At 47.8% G+C, this 26637-nt stretch overlaps 1 protein-coding gene across 1 annotated transcript in view; it reads left to right on the top strand.

Annotated features, from left to right (window-relative positions):
* Window positions 1-244: 244 nt before the first annotated feature.
* Window positions 245-26637, top strand: part of Otop1 (otopetrin 1) — a 28135-nt gene continuing 1742 nt past the window's right edge. The window contains exons 1-5 of the mRNA XM_051164940.1: window positions 245-832; window positions 12973-13109; window positions 19240-19298; window positions 22628-22758; window positions 24440-25347. Coding sequence (XP_051020897.1) covers window positions 436-832; window positions 12973-13109; window positions 19240-19298; window positions 22628-22758; window positions 24440-25347 — 1632 coding nt within the window. The 5' untranslated portion in view covers window positions 245-435. The remainder of the gene's footprint in view (window positions 833-12972; window positions 13110-19239; window positions 19299-22627; window positions 22759-24439; window positions 25348-26637) is intronic.

The following is a 26637-nucleotide window of genomic DNA, read 5'->3' on the forward strand; positions in this document are numbered from 1 at the left end:
TCAGAGACACAACCCTTGGCGCACACCTCAGCAGCCCTCTGATCTGGCACCCACGATTCTGTGTGTCCGCTGGCACCCCACCCCTCCCTCCCCGCCAGCCCGGGAGCCCGCGGGTGGCACCTGTTGCAGTCCCCCGTTTCCGGGGCGCCGGGGTGGGGTAGGCGGGCTGGGCGCAGGGGTGGGGTGCGGGTGGCACAGGCAAGGTAGAAGTGCAGCAGGGCTCGAGGCGCAGCGGCAAGGGCAACGGGCTGCCGGGACCGGGGCGGGCATCAGAAGCTCCGGGAGGAAGGCCAGTGGCTGGGACCTGACCGAGGGCCCAGAGTACCGGAGGAGGGCACGGGCGACCGGGGCTGGTGCCCAGAGGGCGTGGGGAAAGGACAGGAGCCAGGAACAACGTGCAGAGAGGGAGCAGCCGTCCGAGGACTAGACTGAAAGATGCCTGGGGGCCCAGGCTCACCCTCCTCTCCCGCAGCATCCTCAAGCTCCTCGCGTGCCATGCCGTTGGGGATCGCGGCATGCCCGCTGCCCCCACCTTCCCTGGCCCGGGGGTCCCCACAAGCTTCTGGGTCCCGGCGTGGCGCCAGCGTCCCACAGAAGCTGGCGGAGACTCTGAGCAGCCAGTATGGGCTGAACGTGTTTGTGGCGGGGCTGCTGTTCCTGCTGGCCTGGGCAGTGCACGCGGCAGGTGTGGGCAAGAGCGACCTGCTGTGCGTACTAACCGCGCTCATGCTGCTGCAGCTGCTCTGGATGCTGTGGTACGTGGGCCGCAGCTACATGCAGCGCCGCCTCATCCGCCCCAAGGACACGCACGCGGGTGCGCGCTGGCTCCGTGGTGAGTGCAGCCCGGCCGCCCTCCACATCTCTCCTGGAGATGGAACTTCAGCTCTATGCTTCATCTCCTTTCCCGCTCTCCCCTCGACTTTCCCTTCTCTGCCTTTAGGTTCTGTTCGAAGGTCTCCTTGCTTAAAGTTCTGTTATGAAGTTTCAGGTTCGGGCGCGGAGGCCACACTCCTCGTCTTGGCGCTCAAGGCTTCTATGATCTGGCTTCAGATAAACCCTTTCCTTTCAAGCCCTCATCCCGCGCGGCAGGCTGTCAACGTCTCGCAGTTCCAGTCATATTGAAAGCCCTCAGGTCCCTACGTATTCTGTTCCTCCTCTTGGAGTGTCATTCCGCCCTCCGCCCGGTCAGCTTTTCATGACTGAACTAAGACTTCCCTGAGACTGAATCCCCATCTTGCTACTCCATTCTGTGCTTCTGTCCACACGCCCGCCCCCCTTCCTTCCTGTAGCCTGGACTTCAGGCAGCTGCCTCTTCACCCCATTGAGGGGAGCCTGTGATGCTCGGTCCTAGTGGCACATAGGCCTGGCTTGGAGCAGGTGCTGAGAGAATGAAGGAAGTCCTGAAGGGCATGGTCTGGGGGGACATCCTCACTGAGTTAGGCAGTTGGAGGCCTGAATACTAGAGGGGCTGCCCATATTGAAATGGGTCAAAGGGGGCCAGGGCCACGCAGGGCAAAGGGAGAAGGCTGGGATCCAGGGCAAAGGGAGCTAGCTGACAGGATCCAGGGCAAAGGTGGCCTCCTCCCACATTCTCATCTTAGAACTGTAATTTCCCTTAGAGCCAGTTTCCCACTTTTTGCACATTTGACCTCAGGCAAATTCCTTGGTTCCCTGCAACTGCAGCCCCAGTGTGAGCCTAAGCAGAGGGGGAAATCTCTGCATGGGGCTAGAGGGAGCTTTGGGAAGGAGAATTCAAAGGGCCTTTTCATCAAGGCCGTAAGGAATCCCCTTTTTGCTTTGAATAGAGACATCCAGGGATCAGTTTATCTCGCCTTCAGGAAAATTGTACATTACTGCAAACTGCCCAAATTCTCCAAAATGGAGATTTTGGTTTGTGGATTATGGATGGGGGGAGAGGGGTCAATGTCACATAGACGGGACTGGTCCTGTTACCCCAGGATATTGACATTTTGACCCTTCCACAGAAGCATCCTTACCTCCTCTCTCTTCTCCATCCCTTTTTTCTTCAGTTCTTCTTTTGCATCTCCCCTCCCCCTTTACTTCTGCCTCTTCTCTTTCCTCACTTCCTTGTCTCTCTCCGTTACCATCCCCTTTCTCCTTTCACGCTTCCGCCCTCTAGTTCTCCTTCCTCTTTCCCTCCCTGCCTTAATCCCTTCCCTCACTCTTTCCTCCTTTCCTGTTATTTCCTAAGGTTGGGAAGTCAGAGGGAGAAGCAAGGCGAGAACGTAGACCAAGGTTTCCCTGTAGACACACGCAGCCATGTCTTTCAGACACCATGTAGGGATGAAGCAGAAGAGCAGGATGGAGAATAGCAGACACTAAAACGTGCATACCCTCAGGAAATGGTACCCAGGAGGAGGGCAAGGGAGCTAAGTTGGACGACAGAGGGCTCACGATGTCCAGATGCTCAGAGTCCAGGGCTCCAAGGAATGCTGAATGGCTGGCCAGTGTTGGGTACTGTGGGGGAGTCTGGTACCACAGAGAAAGGGATTCAGCATGGCTTCTGTGGGATCCCTGCTGACACCTGGGAGAACAGCACACAGTGGGAGGTGTGGACTCTCTGGAAGTTGTCCCACAGTGATGTACCCATCCCTATGAGGCACAGGTGCTGTGCAAATGCTGTTGGCCCTGGAAGGCACAGCTTGTACTCCCTGCTTCCGGCTCCTTCATCTTCCTGAGCTCTGGCTCTCACAGGAATTAGGTGAGAATCTCAGCTACCTCATAGGAGAGGAGCAAGCAGAAAGGCATTGAGAGAAAAAAGCTTGCCACACCCTGGCCATTCCTGCTGAAAGCTGAGTTCATTTGGGAGTGGAAAGACAGTTACCAACCATTACCTAGGTGCCAAGAGGAAGCAGCTTGGCCCCAGCAGGGATTGACATCTCCGTTGGACTCTTAGCTGGAAAGACAGGTTTGTGTCCTGTCTGTCTGTGGGCCAGTGTCTTGAAGCTGATGCTTTGGGATGAAACCTCCTTCCCTCTCCAAAAAAATCCCCTGCCATCACTGAGGTTTTCTATGGGAAGTTGTAGAGCTTTGATTGATCTGCAAGGTGCCTCTTTGAGCAGGAAATATTTTATTCTACTTTCTGTGAGGGAGGAGTGATTTTCTTTGCAAAAAACAAAACAAACAAACAAACAAACAAACAAACAAACAAAAATACTGACCCACTTAAATAATTGGTAGTAGCATTGCACCACAAGCCTAACTAATGAATCTAACTAACTAACTAACTAACTAACTAACTAACTAACTAACTAACATAAATCTAAATCCGTCTTTGCTGACTGAAGGAGGAGTTCCTCTAGAAGAGATCACTGTAGCCTCAGAACTTGTGCCTGCCTCCTGAGCAGCAGTGAGCAGCCTTCTTATGAGTTAATCACCACTTTCTGTGTTTCTTCATTGCTAGCCTGCTCAGGATGCAATGAGATTGGGAGGGTTTTTTGTTTTTTGTTTTTTTTTTTTGTCTGTTTTAAGACCAGAGATACTTTGAATACAAATTCTGGAAATAGTGATGGTTACAGGTGTAGTTACTAAGTGTGTTTGGGATGCCAGACTCATTACAGCCAGCCAGAGCTGTTTTGTGAAAGGAGATTACCCCTGAATTTAGTCTACATTTCAGATTTTCAGCTTCTGTTTTCAAACGAGGCATACTTACACTTGTGTTTTTCCAGACCTCTGTCCAGTATGCTACCACAGGCCATGCCTGGAGATGGGCAACTTGAGGGGGGGGGGGGGGGGGACTGAGATTAGTAATGTTCCTAATGGACCAGAAGAAAGGGGACAGATGTGAGCTGTCTTATGAAAGGCTGGTCTAGGGGTGGTCTTAGGACGAGCTGCAAAGGCAAAGGCAGGAAACACAAAGGTCCCTGCATGAAAAGAGGCTGTCCACAGTGACAAACTGAAGGTGAGAGTGTGTGTGTGGAGGGGGGGGGTGCAGGGAGATCAGGCAAGTTGGCCAGAGGAAGAACAGAGGAAGAAGGCAAGGAGAAGAGGATGGAAGTGGAGGAAAAAACCAAGGGAAAGGAAAGAGGGAGGCAGTTAGGTTGGAGGACAGGTTGTCCTGCCGGCTGTCCTGGCTGTCATCTGCTGACTTCAGGGCAGGCACAGCAAGCTTGAGACCATACCTGGAGCTCCTCCCCTAGAGTTCTCTTTTCTCTTCTTCTCTCCTCTTTTTCCTTTTATTTTCTTTATTCTAAAGGCAGTCAGGCTGTCATGTGCATCCCAGGCTGGCCTCCACTTTCTTATGTGCTGAGGATGTCTTTGAACTTCCGATGCCCTGCTGTTACCTTCCATGCCATTACAGGCACACACTCCCACACCTGTTTTACAAAGTGGGAGGATTAGCAGCAGTTCGTCCTGGCTGCTAGGCAAGTACTCTGCCAGCTGCACTTCCAGCTTCATTCATATTCTTGTAAGCCAAAAGCTAGATGCAGGCTTAGCATTCTTTGAAAAGAAAGTAGGGCTGTAGGGTCTCACAGGGCAGTGGCCCCAGGTCGAAGGAAAAGGTGTTGAATCCAGAAGATGTGGCAGTTCCATGGTAGGAAATGCTATAGGCCTTCATCTCTCTGTTCAGAGGAGCCCTGGGCTTTTCGCAAACAAATGTCATCTGGAAAATCTTTCCTGCCATTTTTAGGCTACCTGCAGCTCTTGAGTTGCTGTTCTCATGACACTTGCCTCCCATCTGCCCAGCCCCAATCCTGCAGGAGACTGTATTATCTAGTTACTGTTTGTAACTGAACAGACTGTGAGTTCCTGAAGGTGCAGACACTTCCTGAATATACTCTCCATGATGTCCCGAGATCCAGCACCAGGCTTAATGTGTAATGAGGGCCAGGTAGTATCTGTAGAATAATTGAATCAGTGGAAGCTATGTGTGATGGGTGGTTGATGGGTGTGTGGGTGGGTGGATGGACGGGTGGATGTGTATTTAGTGTGTATAGATGTGTTGATGGATGGGCTGGTGAATGGGGCAAGGTATGGGTGAATGGACTGGTGGGTGTATGTATAAGTGAACGGGTAGATGTGTGTGTGTGTGTGTGTGTGTGTGTGTGTGTGTGTGTGTGTGTGTGTGTGTGTGTGTGTGATGTCCATGTATACTGAGTGGATGGGCTAATGTATAGGGGAATGTATTAGTGGATGTATGGGTGACTGTCTTAGTCAGTGTTCTATTGCTGGGAAGAGACACCAGGGCCACAGCAAGTTTTATAAAGGAAAGCATTTAATTGGGGCCAGCTTGTATTTCAGAGGTTTAATCCGTTATTGTCATGGTGGGATGCCTGGCAACACACAGGCACACATGCTGTGGGAGAGGTAGCTGCGAGTTCTTCTCCATGTAGACCGATGGGCAGCAGGAAAAGAGAAAGACACTGGACCTGGCGTGAGCATTTGAAACCTCACTCCCCCGCCCCAGTAACAAACTTCTTCCAACAGGGCCATCTCTGCTTCAAGAAAGCCACACCTCCTAAGAGTGCCACTCCCCAGTGGCCAAGCATTCAAATATATGAGCCTATGGGGGCTGTTCCTATTCAACTACTCCAGTAAGTGAGTAGATCCATGATGCAAGAGGCTCCAGGGAAGAGGATGAGAGCTCTGGGGACAGGCTGCACTTCAGTCTAAGGAAGCACTTTCAAACCTAAGCAATAGCCACTGCGATGACACGGTGAGGGATGGTGAACTTTCCAGCATGCATGTACACTGGAGGCCAGATGATGGCTGGTCGTGATGCACTGGGGGAGTGTCCTTCCAGGGAGTGGAGATGGAGACAAACTCTGGGACTGTCCACCTGTTCAATACTCTAGACACAGAGGAGAGTCTTTGGTGCCAGCAGCAGAAAGGTGGTTGGGTGTCTTGGATTACTGTCAAGTAAAATAGCTAATTGATTATTGCTTTATTCTTTACAGTGTATGGTGTGTGTGTGTGTGTGTGTGTGTGTGTGTGTGTGTGTGTGTGTACTACAGCATGCTTGCAGCACTCAGAGGATAACTTGCAGAAGTTGGTTTCTCCTTCTGCTCCATGGGCTCTGGGGATTGCACACAGGTTTGCAGGCTTGGTGGCAGGTGCCTTTACCTGCTCCTTCAACTCGATTCCAACTCATTAAGTTTCCCTTCTTGGTGCAATGAAGAGAAGGCATGACGGTAACATCCTACCTGTAGAGCTTCCTGGCTATTCCTGGGGAACGCTTTGGAAGGAGTCACTGAGTCTTCTCAGCACCGTGAGGCATTGTGGGAGACATTATGATCATTATCTCCATACTACAAGTTGGGAAACCAAGGCACAGAGGTTACATAAATGCTCAAAGTCTCAAAAATTAAATGACAGGAAATAGGACTTGAAGCTAGGCAGCCTCTCTGGCATGTTCCACTTTACTGCCTCTTAGAGCGTGATTGATACTTTTCAACGTTCTATAGTAAAAAAAAAAAAAAAAAAAAAATATATATATATATATATATATATATATATATATGCTCTATTTTAGGTGAGACAAAGTTTTACACAGAGAGAAAATTGTGTGATTTGATTCTTCTGTGACCTCACAGATTTTGTCTATTTGACTGGTCTGGCTCTGAAATCTTCTGCTCTGTTTTTTATTTTTATTTTTTAAAGATTTATTTATTTATTATGTATACAGTGTTCTGCCTGCACGCCAGAGCCAGAAGAGGGCACCAGGTCTCATTATAAATGTCTGTGAGCCACCATGTGGTTGCTGGGACTTGAACTCAGGACGTTTGGAAGAGCAGTCAGTGCTCTTAACCTCTGAGCCATCTCTCCAGCCCCCTTATTTTTAATTAGTGTAGTTACATATAAAAGCAAATTGTTATTGTTGTTTGAGACATGGTCTCATTATACACCTTTAGCTAGCCTGGAATTCACACAGATCCACCCGCTAGGATGGATCTTTCCAGTGCTAGGATTAAGGGCATGTGCCACCACCGGCTGGCCAAAAGTTCTATTATTGAGGCTGCATATAATGTTACATTTTCCTCATTCATTGTGTCTTATCATTTGTAATGTGAAGGATTCTTTGTTCTAAATACCCTGTGTTCGGATAGTAACATTCCCTTCCCACTTTCTGTTTGTGTCTCCTGCTTCCCCTCGCCCACTCTTAACCTTCTCTCAATAACCACTTAGTTATATAAAGAGCATATCCCCTCATTTCATTTTTAATTCCATCTTTCTGATGTTGCTTCCTAGTAAATGAGACAATTTGGATCATTCTGGGCTGCTGTTTGCTTTTCATATCTGACTATTGTTTCCATTTTATTTATAGTTATAATGATATATTTTATATTATCCCCCATTCTTGACTTTTAAAATTATGTTGTTTCAAATTTGTTCTTTGATGATTTCACACATGTATACAGTGTTTTCTGGATGAGATTACCCTCCACTCCCCTGCACCAGTTCTGATCTCCCCTAGTTTGCTTTTTTTGCTTGCTTGTTTTTTCTTTTTTCTTTTTCTTTCTTTCTTTCTTTCTTTCTTTCTTTCTTTCTTTCTTTCTTTCTTTCTTTTTGTTTGTTTGTTTTTGTTTTGAGCACTTGGGATTTTCTTGTTTTTCCACCACACAAATGGATGTTTCATTTTCTCTTGTCTTATAATCTAGGGCATGCAACTCTCTACTTGGAGAAAAATACTAAGTGCCTGCTTCAGCAAGTCAGTCTGTTCCCTGCACCTCCTGTCTCTCCGGACTGTACAGATTCTCCACTCTCCCCTCCCTGCTGCCTCTACCTCCCTTAACGTTTCTCTCTCTTTTTTCTTTCTTTTTACTAACTTGTTCATTTTACATCCCAACCCCAACCTCACTCCCTCCTTTCCTCCGGTCCCACCCTCCTACCCACTTCCCCCATATCTGGCCCCCCACCCAAGCCCCGGGTACCAACCCATCCTGGCACATCAAGTCTCATCAGGACTAAGTGCCTCTTCTTTCACTGAGTCAAGACATGGCAGCCCTATTAGGTAAACAGGATCCAGATGGAGGCAACAGAGTCCAAGTCAGAGACAGCTCCTGTTCCAATTGTTAGGGGCCCCATTTGAGGATCAAGAGCCTATCAGCTTTTATCTGTAGGGAGCTTAAGATCAGCATGTTCTTTGGTTGGTGGTTCAGTCTCCACGAGCCTAGGTTAGTTGGCTATGCAGGTTTTTTTTGATCTCTCCAGCTCCTTCAATTTTTTCCCTAACTTTTCCACAAGACTCCCTGAGTTCTGCCTATTTGGCATCTTTAGTATCTGCATCTGTTTCCATTAGCTGCTGGATGAAGCTTCTCAGATGACAATTATGATAAGTTCCTGTGTGCAAGGATGGCAGAGTATCAATAGTGTCAGGGGTTGGGTCTCTCCCATGGCGTGGGTCTCAAGTTGGGCCAGTCATTGGTTGGCCTTTCCCTCAATCTCTGCTCCAACTTTTATCCCTGAACATCTTGTAGGCAGGAAAAAAAATTGGGTTGAGGGTTTTGTGGATGGGCTGGTGTGCCCCTCCCTCCACTGGCTATGGAAGATGTGGAGTGAAGGGAACACTCCTCCATTGCTGGTAGGAGGGCAACCTTGTAAACCACTTTGGAAATCAATCTAGCAGCAGTTTTTCAGAACATTGGAAATAGTTCTACCTCAAGACCCAGCTATACTTCTCCTGGGCATATACCTAAAAGATGTTCCAGCATACCACAAGGACACTTGCTCACCTATGTTCATAGCAGCTTTATTTATAATAGCCCAAAACTGGAGACAACTCAGATATCCTTCAACTTTTCTTTTTTCTTTTTAAATCACCAGACATTTAAAACCTTTCTTCTCTTCCCCATGTGGTCTTTCTCTAAACTTCAGGTTTTGCAGAGACAGCTTCTTGCTTTCTGGATATTTAGTCTTTAATTTGCCTTAACAGAGACACCCACCCATCCCCGAGGCAGTTTATCTCCAGGCATCTGAACTCAGCTTCTTATCTTTTCTCATCTAGTAAACAATCTCTCTCCTCCACTACTCTCCCATCTATTAACCCATTAGACAAAAACAAAAACGAATTGCCTAGTTAGTCATATGTTGCCTGTCTTCAACAACTTACTAACTTACTCTCTTTTGGCTCAGCAAACATGACAGACACCTCAGCTGGAAACCAGTTCTATGGCCTTCCTATCCCACCCAACTTTGTGTCCCCTCATCAAGGCCAATTTGTGCTGCCCAGATAGTCTTGGACATGTGACCTTCCAATGAAGTTGGTCTTCAGAGGCTACATGTTCAGAGAAAACTGGCCCATCTTCTCCTAATAGTTCCCCAGTTAGAGGTGGAACTTCATGTTAAGTCCCACTTTTTTTTTTTTAAGTCCCACTTCTTTAAAAACTATTTACTTGTCTCATTTTGAGAAAGGACCTATTGTATCCCAGGCTGGTCTTGAACTTGCTGTGTGGTCAAGGATGACTTTGAATTTCTGATCCGTTTTTTACCTCTAGGGTGCTAAGATTATTGGCACATGCCTCTGCACCCAGTTTATGTGATCTGGGGGTTGAACTCAGGGCTTCCTGCACACTAGGCAATGTACCAACTGAGCCACATCCCCAGCCCTATGGACTCATATTCCCTCTCCTCTCCTTTTACAATTTTTACCCAACCCCCATCATCACAGAAAGGGCAGAGCTACCAGCCCCTGACCTTGGGGGACACCCAGAGACTACAACCAAACCCAGACAGGAGGAACCCTCAGTCTGTATCAGTAGATGAGTGCAATGGAATCATGGAAGGAAGAGAGGACCCCGGCAGAACCAATGCCCTGTCAATCACGGACACACTCTAGACCACTTTGGGGCCCCAGAACAATCTCATCCACCCCACTAGGGAACTTGTTGGAGATACTGTGGCCCCATCTCAGACCTACTGAGTCAGAAACTGGTGTGGCAATATGAACTTTATCAATGCTCTTTCCAGGGTGTTCTGATGTGTGCTCAGGTGTGGAGACCACTACTGTAGACCATCTTCATTTAGTAGGTGGGGAAATTGAGTCTAAAGTTAGGGAGAGAACATGTAAGAGCACACACACTGGTCTGGTGTCCAGGATCCCAGAGCTCAGGGCTTGGCTCTTGCCACCAAACCAGGCTGCCTCACTTTGTCTTGTTACCATTATTTCCTCCCCTAAATCAGAAAGGACCTATTTGTCAACCAATCTGAAAGCACTGGGGTTGAATCTCCATTCTTTCAAAGGTGCTGATTTCCCTGGGGGATTGCCAAGATTAACAAAACACGGCTTCTCATCATTTCTATAGGGCTCTGGGCTGCAAGAGTGAGCCAGGCTTGCATTGCATTTCACCAGAGGCAGCTCTGGCAGTCATGTAATGCGATCGCTCCTCCTGGGCTCCCACGTTGGTGCCTCAATACCCTGTACATGTGGTTCAGTTTCCTCTGTGCATGGGAGAGGACATGTGAGTTCATGCCACTGATGCCAGGAGGGCCCAGAAACTCAGACACTGCTCAAAAGTCCAGCATTGCTGCTTTTCTTGTTCAGATTTGTATTTGTCCAGCATCTTCCAAATGTGCTTTGTAATTCCTGGCCAGAATTCTTTTGTTTCTCTCTCTCTTTGCCTTCCTTCTCCCTCCACCCTCTTAGTTTTTCAAGACTGTTTTTACATTTAGCTTTGGCTTTCCTGGACTTGCTTTGTAGATCAGGCCTTGAACTCACAGAGATCCACCTGCCTCTGCCTCCCTGAATTCTGGAATTACAGGACTTCATGTTTCTGCCCAGATGTTTCTCTTTTTCAATCAAAATCATCAATAATATAAAAAGTGCTTAACCCTTTACATTACCTGGTAAGAGCCTTTTCTGACTGCTAGCAGAGACACTCTTCCTACTGAGTTTTAAGAAGTCAACTTTCTGGTTTACTTTTATTTGTACATGTGTGTGTGAGTGCATGCATGTACACTCTGTGTGTGTGTGTGTGTCTGTAAGCTCAGTTTTCTTAACCAATATATTTTATTATGAGCTTATTAACCGATCATACATCCCTTATAACCCGACTAACCAAAACAATAGGAAGAGGATTAAAGAATAACAAAACTGTAAGGATATCTGTTCTGTGGAACAATTCTCTTGGCGTAATCAGCAGGATTTCTTTTGCTGGAACCTGGAGTAACCAGAATCTAGAACCTCAGCAGGAGTCTGGAGTCCCGAAGCCTTCCCTCCAGTGGTTCTCTCTAGGAGCATCTCAAAATGCAGTGATGAACAGCCAAAACTATCCCTAGTCTCAAAAGGCCCCGCCTCCAGTTTTGGGCTCATTTATATAGCTCCTCCCAGAGTCTGTTTACGGGATCTTTTCAGCTGGCAGCAATCAAGCTCCCGAGGTGGCTTGTCTTCTAGTGGATTAACCTCACCTGTTCTCACAAGACCATTCTGATCCCACATGGGATCATAACAAAAACAGGCTTATCTCTCCATCATATGTCTATACCTGTGCATATGAATTTGTGCATATGTGGATGCACGTATATGGTCAGTAGATGGCAGATGCTTTAGTGTCACTCCTCAGGTGCCATCCCCCTTTACTTGAGATAAGTCTCTCACTAGCCTACTATCTCACCAAATAGGCGAGGCTATCTGGCCAGCAAGCTCCAGGGATCTGGCTGTCTAAATCTGCCATCTCTCCATCTGTGGGGCTTGGCCATGCTCAGTTTTTATGTGGGTGCTGGCGATTTGAAGTGAAGTCCTCACACTTGCCAGGAAGTGCTTCAAAACAGCCATCTACCCAGCCCTATTGTTTGCTTGTTTCCTTGTTGAGACCACCTATTTTAGGGGCTGGAGAGATGGCTCAGGGATTAGGAGTACTTGCAGAGGATGGAGATTAGTTCCCAGGATACCACAACCACCTGTATCAGCAGTTCTAAAGGATCTGATGCCCACTTCTGGCCTCTGAAGGCACTGCCAAAGTGTGGTGCACATTCACATGCCCAGGAAAACACACACACACACACACACACACACACACACACACTCTCTCTCTCTCTCTCTCTCTCTCTCTCTTAATATTAAATAAATCTATAAGAAGAATAGCACCAATCCTAGCAGGGATGACTTGGTGTCTCTTGGTCTTGGCTTGCCTCTCCTTAACGTTTAGTGGTTTGGGAATCTTTTCTTGTACTTGGCGGCTATTTTTATATCATCTTTGGAGAAATGTCTGCTCAAGTTTGTTTGGCTAGTTTTATCCTGCAGATGTTTTTGTGTGTTCTAGATATTAATGGCTCTGTAGAAAGTGTCTTAGTTAGGGTTTTATTGCTGTGAAGAGACACCATGACCATGGCAACTCTTATAAAGGAAAACATTTAACTGGGGCTGGCTTACAGTTCGGAGAGTTAGCACATTATCAGCATGGCAGGAGCACAGCAGCATGCAGGCAGACATGGTGCTGGAGAGGTAGCTGAGAAGCCTCCATCTGGATGGTCAGGCAGGAGGAAGAGAGAGCCATACTGGGCCCTGCTTGGGCTTCTGAAACCACAGAGCCCATCCCCAGTGACACACTTCCTCCAACAGGTCACATCCACCCCCAAAAGTCCATACCTCCCAGTAGAGCCACTCCCTATGAGCCTATGGGGGTCGTTTTCATTCAAAGCACCACAGGAGGTAATGTTCAAATATTCCCTCCCATTTTTGGTGACTTCTTTCTTTGCTGAGAGTGTTCTGTGGTTCACATACCTTTTCATTTTGATGTAATTTATTGCTTGATCCAATCTCATGAAGCTGTCTCTTATTTTTTTCCTATCAGTTTTGCCCTTTTTAAATTTTGATATTTCAATGTTTGGATAATTTTGAGTTAACATCCACCTACAGTATAATGGAAGGTCCAGTCTCACTTTTTTGCCTGTGGGTGTTGAGTCTCCCCGTGTGTGTGTCCTTGTTACCTTTCACCCACATGCTCTAGCGTTGACGTCATTTATTTGGGATGACACTATGCGTGCTAACACACGTGTGTGTCTTCTCCTGTCTAGGAAGCATCACACTGTTCGCATTCATCACCATCGTCCTGGGATGCTTGAAAGTCGCATACTTCATTGGATTTTCAGAGTGCTTGTCAGCGACGGAGGGAGTTTTCCCGGTCACCCATGCAGTGCACACACTGCTGCAGGTAAACCATTGGTGTTCGTTCATGGTACCTCTGCTCCTGTGCAGTGTCCTGAGGTGTGTAAAAGCCCGCAACACCAACACATCTAGCTGACAAGAGTCAAATTCAGAATGATCCCATGGCTCCCATCAGGAAAAAGAAGCTGGTCCAGTCACTTCTCTGGACCACTGGGACTCTTTGCTCCCTGTCTTGTGGGCTGGAACCTTTTTAAAAATATTTTTTTATTTTTTATTTTTTAAACATATTTTATTAATTTATTCATTTTACATCTCAATTGTTATCCAATCCCTTGTATCCTCCCATTCCTCTCTCCTTCCCATTTTCCCCTTACTCCCCTCCCCTATGACTGTGACTGGGCTGGAACCTTTCAAGAACACTGTGAGTTTCTTGTTTTTAGAATGGATGATGAACTTAGTTTCTCTAAGAAGTAAGAGTTTGATAGGTGTTATTTAAATACACAGCTCACAGGCAGAAAACATACCTCCCGACTGGCCTTAGCGGGACTGTCTGGTGGCTGGGAGTTACCTGATGAGGAAGTCATGGCTGGAGTCTGTTTAGCACTTTAGGATATACAAAGTGCTTTCATGTTTTGATTTTATGCTCCCTAACTGGTATCACTATTTTTTTTTTTTTGGAGGCTATAGAATTGTTAGAAGGTGGGTCTTGGCTGGTGGAAATAGGTTTCTGGGCTGGGATTTTGATGGCTCCCAGCACAGCCACTGGGTCTGGCTTTGTTCTGGTCTCTTTCTCTGCTTTCTGATCTGACAAGCCTCTGTCACACACTCTGGACACCATGAACCCTGCCATGCAGGCCTAAAACCTTATGAAACGGAGACAGCACAAGCCTTTCCTCTTTTTTTTTTTTTTTTTTTTTTTGAATTTTAAAGATTATTTATTTATGTATTTTTAAAATTAATTTATTCATATTACATCTCAATGGTTATCCCCTCCCTTGTATCCTCCCAAGCCTTTCCTTTTTAAGCTGTTTCTGTCAGGGATTTTGGTCCAGTTGATGCTAAGTAACAAATACAGTGGCCACTGATAGATGAACGGATGGAGAAAGATGCTATGTATTTATGATGGAATAGTATTCAACCATAGCAGTGAGGAAATTCCATCACAGATAGCAACACAATGCAACTGGAGGATGTTACATTCAATGAAATCAATCCAGTAGGAAGACAGATCTCATGCAGCCCAGATTGGCCAGGAAGCCATTGAACTTCTGATCTCTCTGCTTCTATCTCTGAAGTTCTGAGATTACAGGCTTGCGTGTGACTACTTTGGATTACACAGTGCCGGAGATTGGGACACAGAGCCCCTTACATGTAGTGCACTTACGAACTGCACTACATCCTGGATAGCCAAGCATAGAAAGATAAAAACTGTGTTTTCACATATACATGGATAGTAAAAGGCTGATCATGTGGAAGTGCAGGACATCCTGGTGACTACCAGAGCCTGGGAAGCTGTAGGTGTGTAAGGCCTTGTGAGAGGATGCTTGCTGCTTGCCGGGGTCAGAAGGTAGCTGGACAGGAACAATAATGTTCTGCCGCACAGGAGAGGGACCAACTATAGGTGGCAGAAATTAATGGAATATTTTCAAGTAACTAGTAGAATCTGGGTGTTCTCAACATAAAGAAATGTGGCTCAGCAGTTAAAGGCACTGCTGTGCAACCCTGGAGACCTGACTCACAGCCTGGAAACCATGAAACGGTGGAGGGAGAAAATCATGCTCACAAAGTTTTCTCTTGACCTCTACACATGCCTATGCCCATGCACACACACACACACACACACACACACACACAGAGAGAGAGAGAGAGAGAGAGAGAGAGAGAGAGAGAGAGAGAGAGAGAGAGAGAGAGAGAAAGAGACAGAGACAGAGAGACAGAGACAGACAGAAAGACAGAGAGACAGAGCGAGACAGAGAGAGAGAGAGAGAATGACCCTATTTGCTCACTGCTCACTGTACAAACAGAAAGTGCATTGCACAGCATAGCTAATCAATAACAAACATATTTTAACATAAGAACAGATGCTATACCAACCTTTTCTCTAAGTCTTTCTTATTTTATATATTTCAGCCATATAGTATGATGTTTTCACATATGTACACATGGTAGGTGATTATAATCAGGAAAATTGTTATAATTAGTACCTCAGTCTCCCTTCTTGGTCTTACTATGGTGAGAACACCTATAAGCCAGTGCCAGCAAGCCTGCAGTAGACAACACAACATCCCAGCTGCAATCCTTATCTTAGCCACCAGATCTGCATACAGCCATCCTGCGTGCTTGCCACTTTGGGCCCTTTGCCTGCATCTTCCCACTCCGCCCCCGACTCGGTCTCTGTTCTTCTGTGTATTCAAGTCTTCATTTTTGAGATTCCATATATGGTGGGCTCATGCATTGTCTGTCTCCCTGTTCCCAGCATATTTCACTTAGCATAACGTCCTCCAGGTTTGTCCGCATTGCCATAGATGATAGAATTCAGCCTCCTGGTTTTCTGAAGAGTAACTGGAGCTCGGAGAAGACCGGAGCTTACATCCTGGCAAGAAACAAAGATGTTTCCTCCTTCTGAGTCACCCTGGAAGACCATGAACTTGGCCTTTCAATGCTAATGTAATAATATCCTCAGTCATGTGTAGCCCCACAGCTACAGTGGGCATCCTCAGTCATGTGTAGCCCTTCATCCACTGTAGAAATCCTGTGACCTGATTCTGTATGGCTTGGTGCTCTGATCTGGGTGGCAAAGCATAGATAGAAGAGAGTATCTGGCCAGTGTGAGGGGGGATACTCTGTCTGCCAGGGCACTGTCCCAAGCTGGAGCCGAGGTGGTGAGTCATAGTCACTGGAAGAGGATATTGTGAGGCAAGCGATCTTTCCACATGTGGGGTGAGAGAGGAGGTGTAGGTCCAAGGAGCTGAGGTAGGCAGTGGCAACCTGGAGTCACAGCTTTTTTTTTTTTAAGATAAGGCTTCTTAGCTTGGACCGTGACTGGTGCTGACTGAGGCTATCAGTATGACCTTGGGTAATTTCCTTAGTCTCCCTGGGCATTACAGGAGTTACCTGTGAAGAGGGGACAATCAAAAAGGGAGGGCTATTAGGATTCTGCCCGAGTCTGCCTACCTGTGATGTCATAGCCTACCTGCCACTGGGCGTGGTCCTACCCATTATATAAAAGGACAGACCCACCTTGCTCCTCTCTCTCGCCTCTTTTTCTCTTCTTCCCTCTTCTCTTTCTGTCTCTATCTCTCTGTTTCTCTCTGGCATACTCCTTTCCATCTTTTCCTTTCTCCCCTTGCTCATATGATAAACCTCCCACTATCATACCTATTATGTGGCACATATTTCATATCTCGTATTTCATTGGCGGTACTTTCTGCCATGGGCTTGCTGTGTTGACAAAAGGTGTTAAGCATGAACTGAGCTTCGCATAAGACTCGTGTGCAGGAAGCATTAGTGAAATCTGAGGGCCTCTCCTAGGAGGTTGGGCCCCATCTTGAGGGGAATTGTGAGTCACTGAGGGCCTTAGGCAGAGGAAGGGCTTATACAGAAGTGTATTTTCAAAATATTCACATTGGTGGGTACAGATCTCTATTTTCCTAACTTGGGCATTTGGTAAGGCAATCAGTTGACTGCTCTGTGGCCTTGGACACACACTTATTGTGTGCTCTGCTACAAGATGGCTAGAGAATGAGAAGCAGATAGTTTAATAATAAAAACTGCTCATGTTGAAATTGTGATCAGAGCACAGAGCACGGAACTTAGACTCCTGCCTGTCTTGAGTGGGTCTTTCAGTAGTGGTAAGCGCAGCCATCACATTACTGTATGACCATCCCTATCATCCACCTCCAGAACCTTCTCATCTTGCAACAAAAACTCCCTCCCCCTTAAACAATCTCCCACCTACCACTCCTCACAGCCCCCACTTGACTCTCTGTCTCTGTGAGATAGTCTGGATTCTATGTAAGTCTAGCTCTGCCATATTATGTCCCTTGTGGTTGGTTTACTTACTCAGTGTGATGTCTTCAGGTTGTAACATGAAATAGAAAATATCCTCTTTTGGGCTGGAGAGATGGCTCAGAGGTTAAGAGCACTGTCTGCTCTTCCAAAGGTCCTGAGTTCAATTCCCAGCAACCACATGGTGGCTCATAACCATCTATAAGGAGATCTGGTGCCCTCTCCTGGTGTGCGGGCACATATACAGACAGGACATTGTATACATAATAAATAAACCTTTAAAACAAAGGAAATATCCTCTTTTGAAAGCTGAGTCAAATACAACTGTGTGTGTGTGTGTGTGTGTGTGTGTGTGTGTATGTGTGTGTACACCCCACATTTTGTCCAGCCATTTATCTGTTGGTTGCACATAGGTGGTTCCTCTCTTGACTGTGGGACTTCCAGCCGTATGGAAAGTATGCATATGTGTGTATATGCACGCACACGCACATGCATGCATAGTTAGGCATGTGCACATCTTTTAGCAGCCATGTGTCATAGTCATCTTCTCTATTACTGTGGAAAAATACTGAGCAAAAGAAATTGGGGGCAGGGCTTATTAGATCCACCGGTTACAGCCCATCATTGAGGGAGGGCAGGGCAGAAATTCAAGAGAGGAACCTGGAGGCAGAGAGCATGGAGGGACACTTCTAACTGGCTTGCTCTCTCTAGTTTGCTTACTTAAGAGCTTATTTTTCTTTTATGTGTATGAGTGATTTGTCTGCATGATTGTCTGTGTTCATGGAGGCCAGAAAATGGCATTAGAACTCCTGGAACTAGCATTATGAACATCTGTGAGCTACCATGTGGGTGTGGGGAATTAAATCTTGTTCCTCTGGAAGAGCCACCAGTGCTTTTAACCACTGTGCCAATGCACTTTCCCGCACAGCCTGGGCACAACTTCTTAAGGATGACACCGCCCACAGTGGCCTGGGGCCTCCTACATCAATTAACAACCATGAAAATGCTTCACGACCATGGCCCTAGCCCAGTCTGATGGAGGCAATTCCACAACGGAGGTTCTTCTTCCCTCCGAGGCTCTGAGTTGTGTCAAGTTGGCAGCTGAAGCTAACTATGACATTGTCTATTTTGTGTCTTGAGACAGATTTCTCACTTACCTGGGTCTTGGCAATTCAGCTAGGTTATCTTCTCAGTGGGCCCCGGGAAGTCGGCTTTTGTGTGGGCCCTGGGGATTGAGCTCAGCTCCTTATGCTTGCACAGTAAGTTGTTATTAATTAAGCTGTCTCCTATGTGATAGAGTTCATTTCTAGTTTTAACCTTCCTGGTATGTAAAAATTGTATATATTCTTTGACAATTTTATGCACGTGTATAACACACTCTGGTCACGTTCACTTCAACCCTCTCCGATCCCGACGCACTCACACTAACACTTCCCTCCTCCAACAAGTTCCCTCCTATTTTCATGTCTTTTTATTTTTGTTTGGTCATTGTTTTGTTCAACACAGGGCCGGCCATGTGAACGCTGGGACCTGAAACACTCCGGGTCCCAAGCATTCAGATCCACTTGGGGATAGCCGGTGCCAGCGTCTGTGCCCCTCCTTCTCTCCTGCATTGTTAGTGATGACATGGCCAGGGGTGGGATAGCATACCTTGGAGTCCAAAGGAGGCCAATCCAAACCAACACTGCTCTTCACTGAAAGTGCTCGGCCTTGGGTTTCTGGATGTCGGTGCAGAATAGCTGTTCAATGAAAAATCACTGGCCCAAACCTGACAATTATGACTAAAACAACCACTGGGTGGGTTTCGTGACATACAGACTGATGCCCCATGCCTATCCCTATCCCAGAGCAGACATCCTCAATCCATTGCAGCACAGCTCCATCTACAGCAGATAGCACCAGTCAGTTCTAACTGTAGCTTTTTTAGGAGACACCCTCAATCAAATACAGATCTCCATCTGTAGCAGACATTCTTAATTAATTGCAGCACTCTTTCCTCCTGACTTGGGAGGTCCCACCTTGCTTCTCACTGGATCACTATTCCTGCTGTAGAATGGCTCTGCTGGCATAAGGAAAGTCATCTGCTTTCCCCCAGTTTTATAACTTCTCAAGGGTACAAACAGAACAGCCGTTTCCCCACTAATGTATCTTGCTTTATTTCCATCTAGGTCTATTTTCTCTGGGGCCATGCTAAGGATATTATCCTGTCTTTCAAAACACTGGAAAGGTAAACAAAAATGCAAACAATTGCTTTACATGTTGGTTGATACTTGTTTCGATTAGATGTTAGAACAGACCAGACTCAGTAGCGGTATCCAGCTGGGGCTATAAACCCCGAGAGCAGATTTCTGCTCTGCCCCAAAAGCAAATCCCTTCCAGCACGTCAGTCTCTTCTGAGCCATGCCTGGAAGACAAAAATTTCCCTTTCAGGGCCCTCAGTTTGCATCTGTGAAGTAGGGTACAGTGAGGTGGCTACCTCTGAGGATAACTGATACACAGTGTCCATCAAGTGTTGGGTCTGCCACCAGTTCTCCTTGGTTGTTATGGGGTCAATGGAAGAAGTCTGGAAGGAAGGGGCCAACTGTCCAGGGGCAGCTTAGCTATGGATGGACCAAGGACTCAACAACTGCTCTATGAAAAGATCCAGTATTGGGTACCCTTCCCATGGGGGGGGCATCAACACCTCCCTTCCAGCAGTTGAGATGACCACTGGCCTTGAGCGGATTGGTTGACATATGACTAATCATGCTGACATCTCACCACGAGGTATAACAGCTTCAACAGGCTGCAGACATAGAGATCGAGTCTATAACCAAGTGCATCCTTTGCGGCTCCAGTTTGCACAGGGCTAGTAGCCTGGTGCTGTGGGGAGGGTGGTATGATACTGAGGTGTCCTTGGCTGAGTGAGAGGCACCCTGGAGTTCTCATCCACCATGTGGCCTGTGCAGGAGCCTTGGCAGTGATCTTGAACCTCGGTGTCAGGAATACCAGAAGCCCCACCTCATGGGCATGGTGGGCGGGGCATGAAGTGTTCTCGCCTGGTTCCCCAAGGGAGAAGTAGTCCCAGAGATCCAGGACTTACAGAAGCCATCACTGATAACTTTTGGGGTCGGTGAAGTGGCCCAGTTGGTACAGTGCTTGTCTAGCATGCATGGCCCTGGCCTCAAACCCTGATACTGAATAACCATGCATGGTGGCATTTGTCTGTAACCCCAGAGTTGGAAATCAGAGGCAGGAGTCAAGGGTCATTCTTGGCTATGTAGGGATACTGATATTGAGGCCAGCCCTGGCAAAGGCTTCCAAGCCCATTATCACATCTGGTCTATCCCTACTTCAGTGTGAAGGTACACTTCCCATCTGCTGATGTGTTGAGCAAGATGGCGAACATGTTCATTTCTACCACCCTGAGATTTTAGATGCCAACCCTCTTTAGGAAAAGTGGAAGATGAGGCAGTCCCAAGAATGTGTCATGGCCAAGGCTGGAGCTGAATCCAAGGTGCCCCTCTAGAGAGGGCTGGCCTCACTTGTTGGCTCCCAGTTACTATGTCAGCAGCTCTGGGCTGGGTCTGTGGGCTTCTGAACTTGCTAACCTCTTGTGTGACCTATATGAATGCCTCCATCCTGTCATTTCCTTTGTCAGTAGCTTCTCTTCAGAGTTCCATCCATCTCTTTCTCCAGATACACAGTTGAGAAGAACCATGGTTCTTCACACATCCTAGAAAGCACAGATGGATACCAGCAATGACTCCTGGCATGCATTCTGCCACTGTGCTCTAGGTGTATAGGCACTAAGTGTAGGGAAGGCCTCAGGCCTGGGGCATGACATTTGCCCTGAGCTTGAAGGACTTTTCCCCCCTCTAAAGTGGCCTTAGAAGGCTATGGCTTTCAGACTGGTGCATGGCCAAACAGCATGACCCTTGGCAACCTTACACTGCTACTGTGGCTTCAGCACGCTCGTGATTGGACAGTGCTTCATGGATCAGGGAAAGGAGAGACAGAAGGGCAGCTGTGTGCACTATAATAAAAGGAAAGCCACCTGCCAGAGGTAATGACATTGTCCAGGCTATATTAAAAAAGCTGGCTGTGAGCTGTAGCGATAGGAAGGCACAGGGCCAGGCTGATGGACAGGCATCCATGTTGTCTGTTTTTTTTTTTTCTTCCTACATTAGTTCTGGCAGTTGGGCAGATGCTAAAGATGGCCATATCAAACAGAAAGGTGCTTTCTGCCCTGACTCTTGGCAGGCCTGGGTTCAGCTGGGGTAGACACTCAGGAGAGAGGCATGGAGGGTCTGCGACAGACATATTTCTGTTTTTCCATAAGTGAATCATGGATAATTGGTCTCTGAGCTGGACAGGGAAGCATGCACAGCTGCCTCTGGGTAAGGCAGGGGAGTACCCACAACTGCCTTTAGGCTCTCCTCCCCAGTCTACCTAGGATGCCTCTCCTGGATAGCCAGGCTGCTGTGCCTGGGCAATGCCCAGAAGCTACCCAGGCAGATACAGTTTAATCTGCAGCCACATCGGGGTGCAGGAGATTCACAGCAGGCAGGGATCACATGGAGACCATATGTCCTTCCTGCCTCCCTTCTAGTCCCTAGTCTAATGTCCAACCTCCCATGTCCCCTCCTCCTGGTAAGCTGGCTTAGAGGCAAAGGGCAAGACTCTGGACTAAGATTCTTCTCATCATTTCAGTGTGGCCACTTGAGAATTTCTGAGCCTAACTGAGACTCCGGAAGCCCAGAGTGTCATCCGGAGCAGGCCTCTGCCGTGTTACACTCTGTCATCCTCAGTGGGTTGGGGTTTCATTCCATGATGGTTGGTCACAAGCACAAGGTGATGGGCACAATCTCTGCCTTCATGTCTCTCACTCGACTGTTGAAGGAGTCAGTGTTGGAAGGAAAAGGGGCCCACAAAGAGGTTTTTATTATCTTGTACCACCATTATTATATCGCCAAATAAGCAAAATCTTTTCAGTAATGCCGCATGGATTACACGTTATATGCCCCTAGCAAGAATGGCCAAGGCCAGCTGCAAAAGAAGCCATGAGACAGTGTATGTGTGTTGTGTTGTGTTAGTGTCTTTGTGCAGAGGTGGGAATGCAGAAGCAATGGATGGTGATTTTTGGGCTGGTCAATCAACAGGGAGTGTATACTTGCTGTCCACATCTCCTTCATTGCTCTCTCTCTCTCTCTCTCTCTCTCTCTCTCTCTCTCTCTCTCTCTCTCTCTCTCTCTCTCTCTCTGTTTTCCCTTTGAAGAAAGAGTGGGCTTTGGGCATGATTGCTTGGCTTTAGTAAATTTTCTTCCCTGCATTCCTGCTCCCAAGATGCAGTGTCTTTGATGTTCCATGGACAGGCAAGTTCAAGGCGAAGGCAGAATGCCAAGATTCTATGACCCTCAGCCAGCTGGACCAGTGGCTGAGAGAGGAGAATTGTGTGTGTGTGTGTGTGTGTGTGTGTGTGTGTGTGTGTGTGTGTGTGTGTGTACACATGCACTGGATGTCTCTGTCTTACCCAGGACCAGTCAAGAGAAGGTGTCTGGTATTTGCGGTTTTCAGGTTTGGGGTGATCCACTCGGTGTTCACGAACCTGCTGCTGTGGGCCAACAGCGTCCTGAATGAGTCAAAACACCAGCTGAACGAGCACAAGGAACGGCTCATCACTCTGGGCTTCGGGAACATCACCATAGGTAAGGAAGCCTTCCCAGTGCTGGACCATCCAGGTCCCTGGGGAGCCACCCGAGTGGACAGTCCAGCTGGGGATGGTTCCTCTAACCCCACAGCCCTGCATTCTCCCTCCCCAAGGCAGTAATTATAGGCTTCACTTGGCTTGGGCATGTGGCGGTCCAGGGTTATGATTTGGGTGTCTGTCTCTCACAGCTCATTGGCTGGAGAACTCTGTGCCTATTTTCCACGGTGGAAGATTGGTGGTTTTCTCTGTTGGCATTTTAATTAGGCCTCTCTCAGCAAATCTTTCTTCTGAGAGGTTGAGCCTGAGAGATCCGAGGAGCTCTCAGCTAGCCTTTTGCACATGAAAGTTTTTTATTTTTTATTTTTTATTTTTAGCTGACTGCATTTGGCTCATTATTTAGGCTCCCTCATCTTTATTTTTTCTTTGCTCTGCTGGGGAAGACAGCTTGGGGTTGGTGTTAATTTTCACATTGTCTCCTGGCGTTCTTGAGTTCTTGAGCGTGTATGACGTTACTGTATCTGCTTAACGACACCTGGACGGAGAAAAAGGGCAGGTGGAGTGCAGCGCACTGGGAATTAGAGGGCTTGAGTTTTGCTCTGTTCTCCTCAGTGCTAGCTGTGTGGCCTTTGGAGGTTATTCAACCTCTCTGGGCCTGCCTTTCCTCTTTATAAAGTGAGAGGACTTGAAACCCCCCATGCTTTTAAAGATCCTTCTGGCTGTAGCCTTGTGCGAGTGGGGCTGGGCAGATACAGGCTATCTGAGGCCACAGGAGTGACTTCTATAGCCCTCTCGTGAGAAGGGCTCTCTGTCTTTGGCTTCATTCCCTCCTTGGTAACAATGGCAGCCACAGCAGTGACAGTTTCATAATAGAAGTGAACTTTTATTAGGCACTTCCTGGCTTTTATTAGGCACTTGTTGACTATCTGGCAGGGCTTTAAGCATTTACAAGGTTCACTGACTCCTTCCTGGCCTTACTCTGTGGTGGGCAGTATTAACTCTTAATAGGTAAAGACAAGGAGCTGCTGAATAGTGATGCGCCCGAGGCTGCACAGCCACTGAGAGACTGAAAGTTTCTAGCCAACTCATGCCATGCTAGCAGTGTCCAGGTGAGAACTTTTTCCAATCAGAAGGGGCATTTCCCACAGAGCCCTGAAAAACATAGTCTAAACACACACACACACACACACACACACACACACACACACACACACACACACACACACACACACCCTGTATTCACAGAGAAAAATAGAAGCACAGAGGAGCAAGATCTAAGAGAAAGCTCAGACCCCCACTGCTTGCTACCTTTCTGGCTTATTCGCTTTGGGATCTTTCCTGTTTATGGATCAACTTGTCACTGACCCTCTGTCTCTTACACAGGATGGGTTATAGTCTCAATCCTCTTTAGAAGCCTGCTTTTGAAGTTCAAGGGTATATCTCTACAACACTGTTCATAAAGGAGCCATTACATGTTAACATATGGATAGAACATGGCTGATGCTATTATGGGAGTGAGTCCTCACTTCTTTCTCTATGTAGCCATGTCGTTAAACGTGATGATGATTGTGGCTCATGTGCATTTTGGGTCTAGCCTCCAGGTCCAGGCTGGGGGAGGGGCTTGTAAGTCTCCTTACCGCCTGAGCTGATGGCTGTCTTTTGTGCTCTTCCCACTGCCCTAGTTTTGGATGACCACACGCCACAGTGTAACTGCACACCACCTGCCCTCTGCTCCGCCCTCTCCCATGGGATCTACTATCTGTACCCCTTCAACATCGAGTACCAAATCCTGGCCTCCACCATGCTCTATGTGCTGTGGAAAAACATTGGGCGCAGGGTGGACAGCTCCCGGCACCAGAAGATGCAGTGCAGATTCGATGGCATCGTGGTGGGCTCGGTGCTGGGCCTGACAGTGCTGGCTGCCACCATCGCGGTGGTTGTGGTGTACATGATCCATATTGGGCGCTCCAAATCCAAGAGCGAGTCTGCGCTCATACTGTTTTATATGTATGCCATCACGGTGCTGCTGCTCATGGGGGCTGCTGGGCTGGTAGGAAGCTGGATTTACAGGGTCGACGAGAAATCTCTGGATGAGTCCAAGAACCCAGCCCGCAAGCTGGATGTCGACCTCTTGGTGGCCACGGCCTCGGGCTCCTGGCTTCTCTCCTGGGGCTCCATTCTGGCCATCGCCTGTGCTGAGACCCGCCCACCGTACACCTGGTACAATCTGCCCTACTCCGTCCTGGTGATCGTGGAGAAATACGTCCAGAACATTTTCATCATTGAATCGGTGCACCGTGAGCCTGAGGGGGTCCCTGAAGATGTGCGCACCCTGCGTGTGGTCACTGTTTACAGTGGCGAGGCTGCCGGACAGGCTGCATCCAGTCTCGGGAGCCAGGGGATGGCCCTGGATGGGTCACCTGCGGTCAATGGGAACCCGTGTCTGCATCAGGGATGCGGTAAAGAGGACCAGGAGGTTGGCTGGGAAGGAGCTGTGGGTACAGCCCGCTGTCCGGACTTCTTGCAGGGCGGCGTGAAGAGGAGGCTTCTCAGAAACATCACGGCCTTTCTATTCCTTTGCAACATTTCGGTAATCTCCATCAATCTATTATTCTCTCTCTCTCTCTCTCTCTCTCTCTCTCTCTCTCTCTCTCTCTCTCTCAGTCTCTCTCTCCCTCTTCCTGTCTCTCTGTCTCTGTCTCTCTCTGTCTCCCCCCTCTCCTCGTCTCTCTTTGTGTCTCTGTCTCACCTTGTCTCTCTCTGTGTCTCTCTCTGGCCTCTGTCTCTTTCTGTCTCTGTCTCCCTCTCCTTGTCTCTCTCTATGTCTCTGTCTCTCTGTCTTTCTGCCTCTGTGTGTGTGTATGCACAAGTGTGTGAAGGCCAGAAGTTGATGTTGAGATGTCTTCTATCAATTCTCCACCCTATTTTTGATGAGCCAGCATCTCTCACTGACTCCTGTGCTGATCAGTTGGATAGACTAGCTGGCCAATGAGTCCCAGGAATCCTTTTGTCTGCACGGCACCCCTCAGCTCTGGGGTTACAGCCCCATGCCTCCCAGCCAGGCTTCCTGTGTGGTCCTCATTCCTGCCCAGCAGACACTTCTGCACTGACCATCCCCCTAGTTCTCAGTATTTTAAATCAACCAATCTATTATCCTCACTTTTTCCCACCCAGGGACCAGGGCTGTGATAAGACTGGGAACCACGCCCCCACCCCAGCAAATGAGTGGAAATGGACTGTGTGGGGGGGGTGGAATAAGGAAGCAGTGGTGAGGCTACTGGAACCCCAGCAGAGGGGTGGCCTGGGTGGCTGCAAGGTGGAGACTCACAGAAGGTCTAGATAATCATAGAGGGACGGAGTGATGTGGGAGAGGCAGAGGAAACCACAGATGATGCTTGCAGCTTGGAGCAAGCAAGCATCTGGGAGGAAGATGATGTCGATAAGAGGGGAGATGTGAAAGGCAGGGTGAGTTGAGATGTGTGCCAAGCACTCAAGTGGCCAGTGGAAAATATGTGCAGGAGTCCCAAGAGTGGCTCACATGGCGGGGGGGGGGGGGTGGTTAGGTGGAAGTCAAAGGCCCCAGCTGGTGTTTATGACCAATGCCTAGGTGACAGCCCAGGAGGCATATGCACGGAGAAGAGAGCAGGACTCATAAAGAGTCTGAGCAGGAGCTCTTGGTGGGAAAATGGCTGAGTTAGAGAGGGGAGACCCTTTTAAAGTCCAAGAATCTAGAGAAAAAAGTGGGACAGGGTACATACCAGAGAAAGTTCAATGTAGAGGTTAAAATGAAGGCATATGTATCAGTCACTTGCTGCTGTGTAAGAAATATCCCCAAACGTAGAAACTTGAAACCACAGGTATTTATCATGTAGCTTCTCCA

Source organism: Acomys russatus, chromosome 22 (assembly GCF_903995435.1).
Source record: "Acomys russatus chromosome 22, mAcoRus1.1, whole genome shotgun sequence".
Lineage (NCBI taxonomy): Eukaryota > Metazoa > Chordata > Mammalia > Rodentia > Muridae > Acomys > Acomys russatus.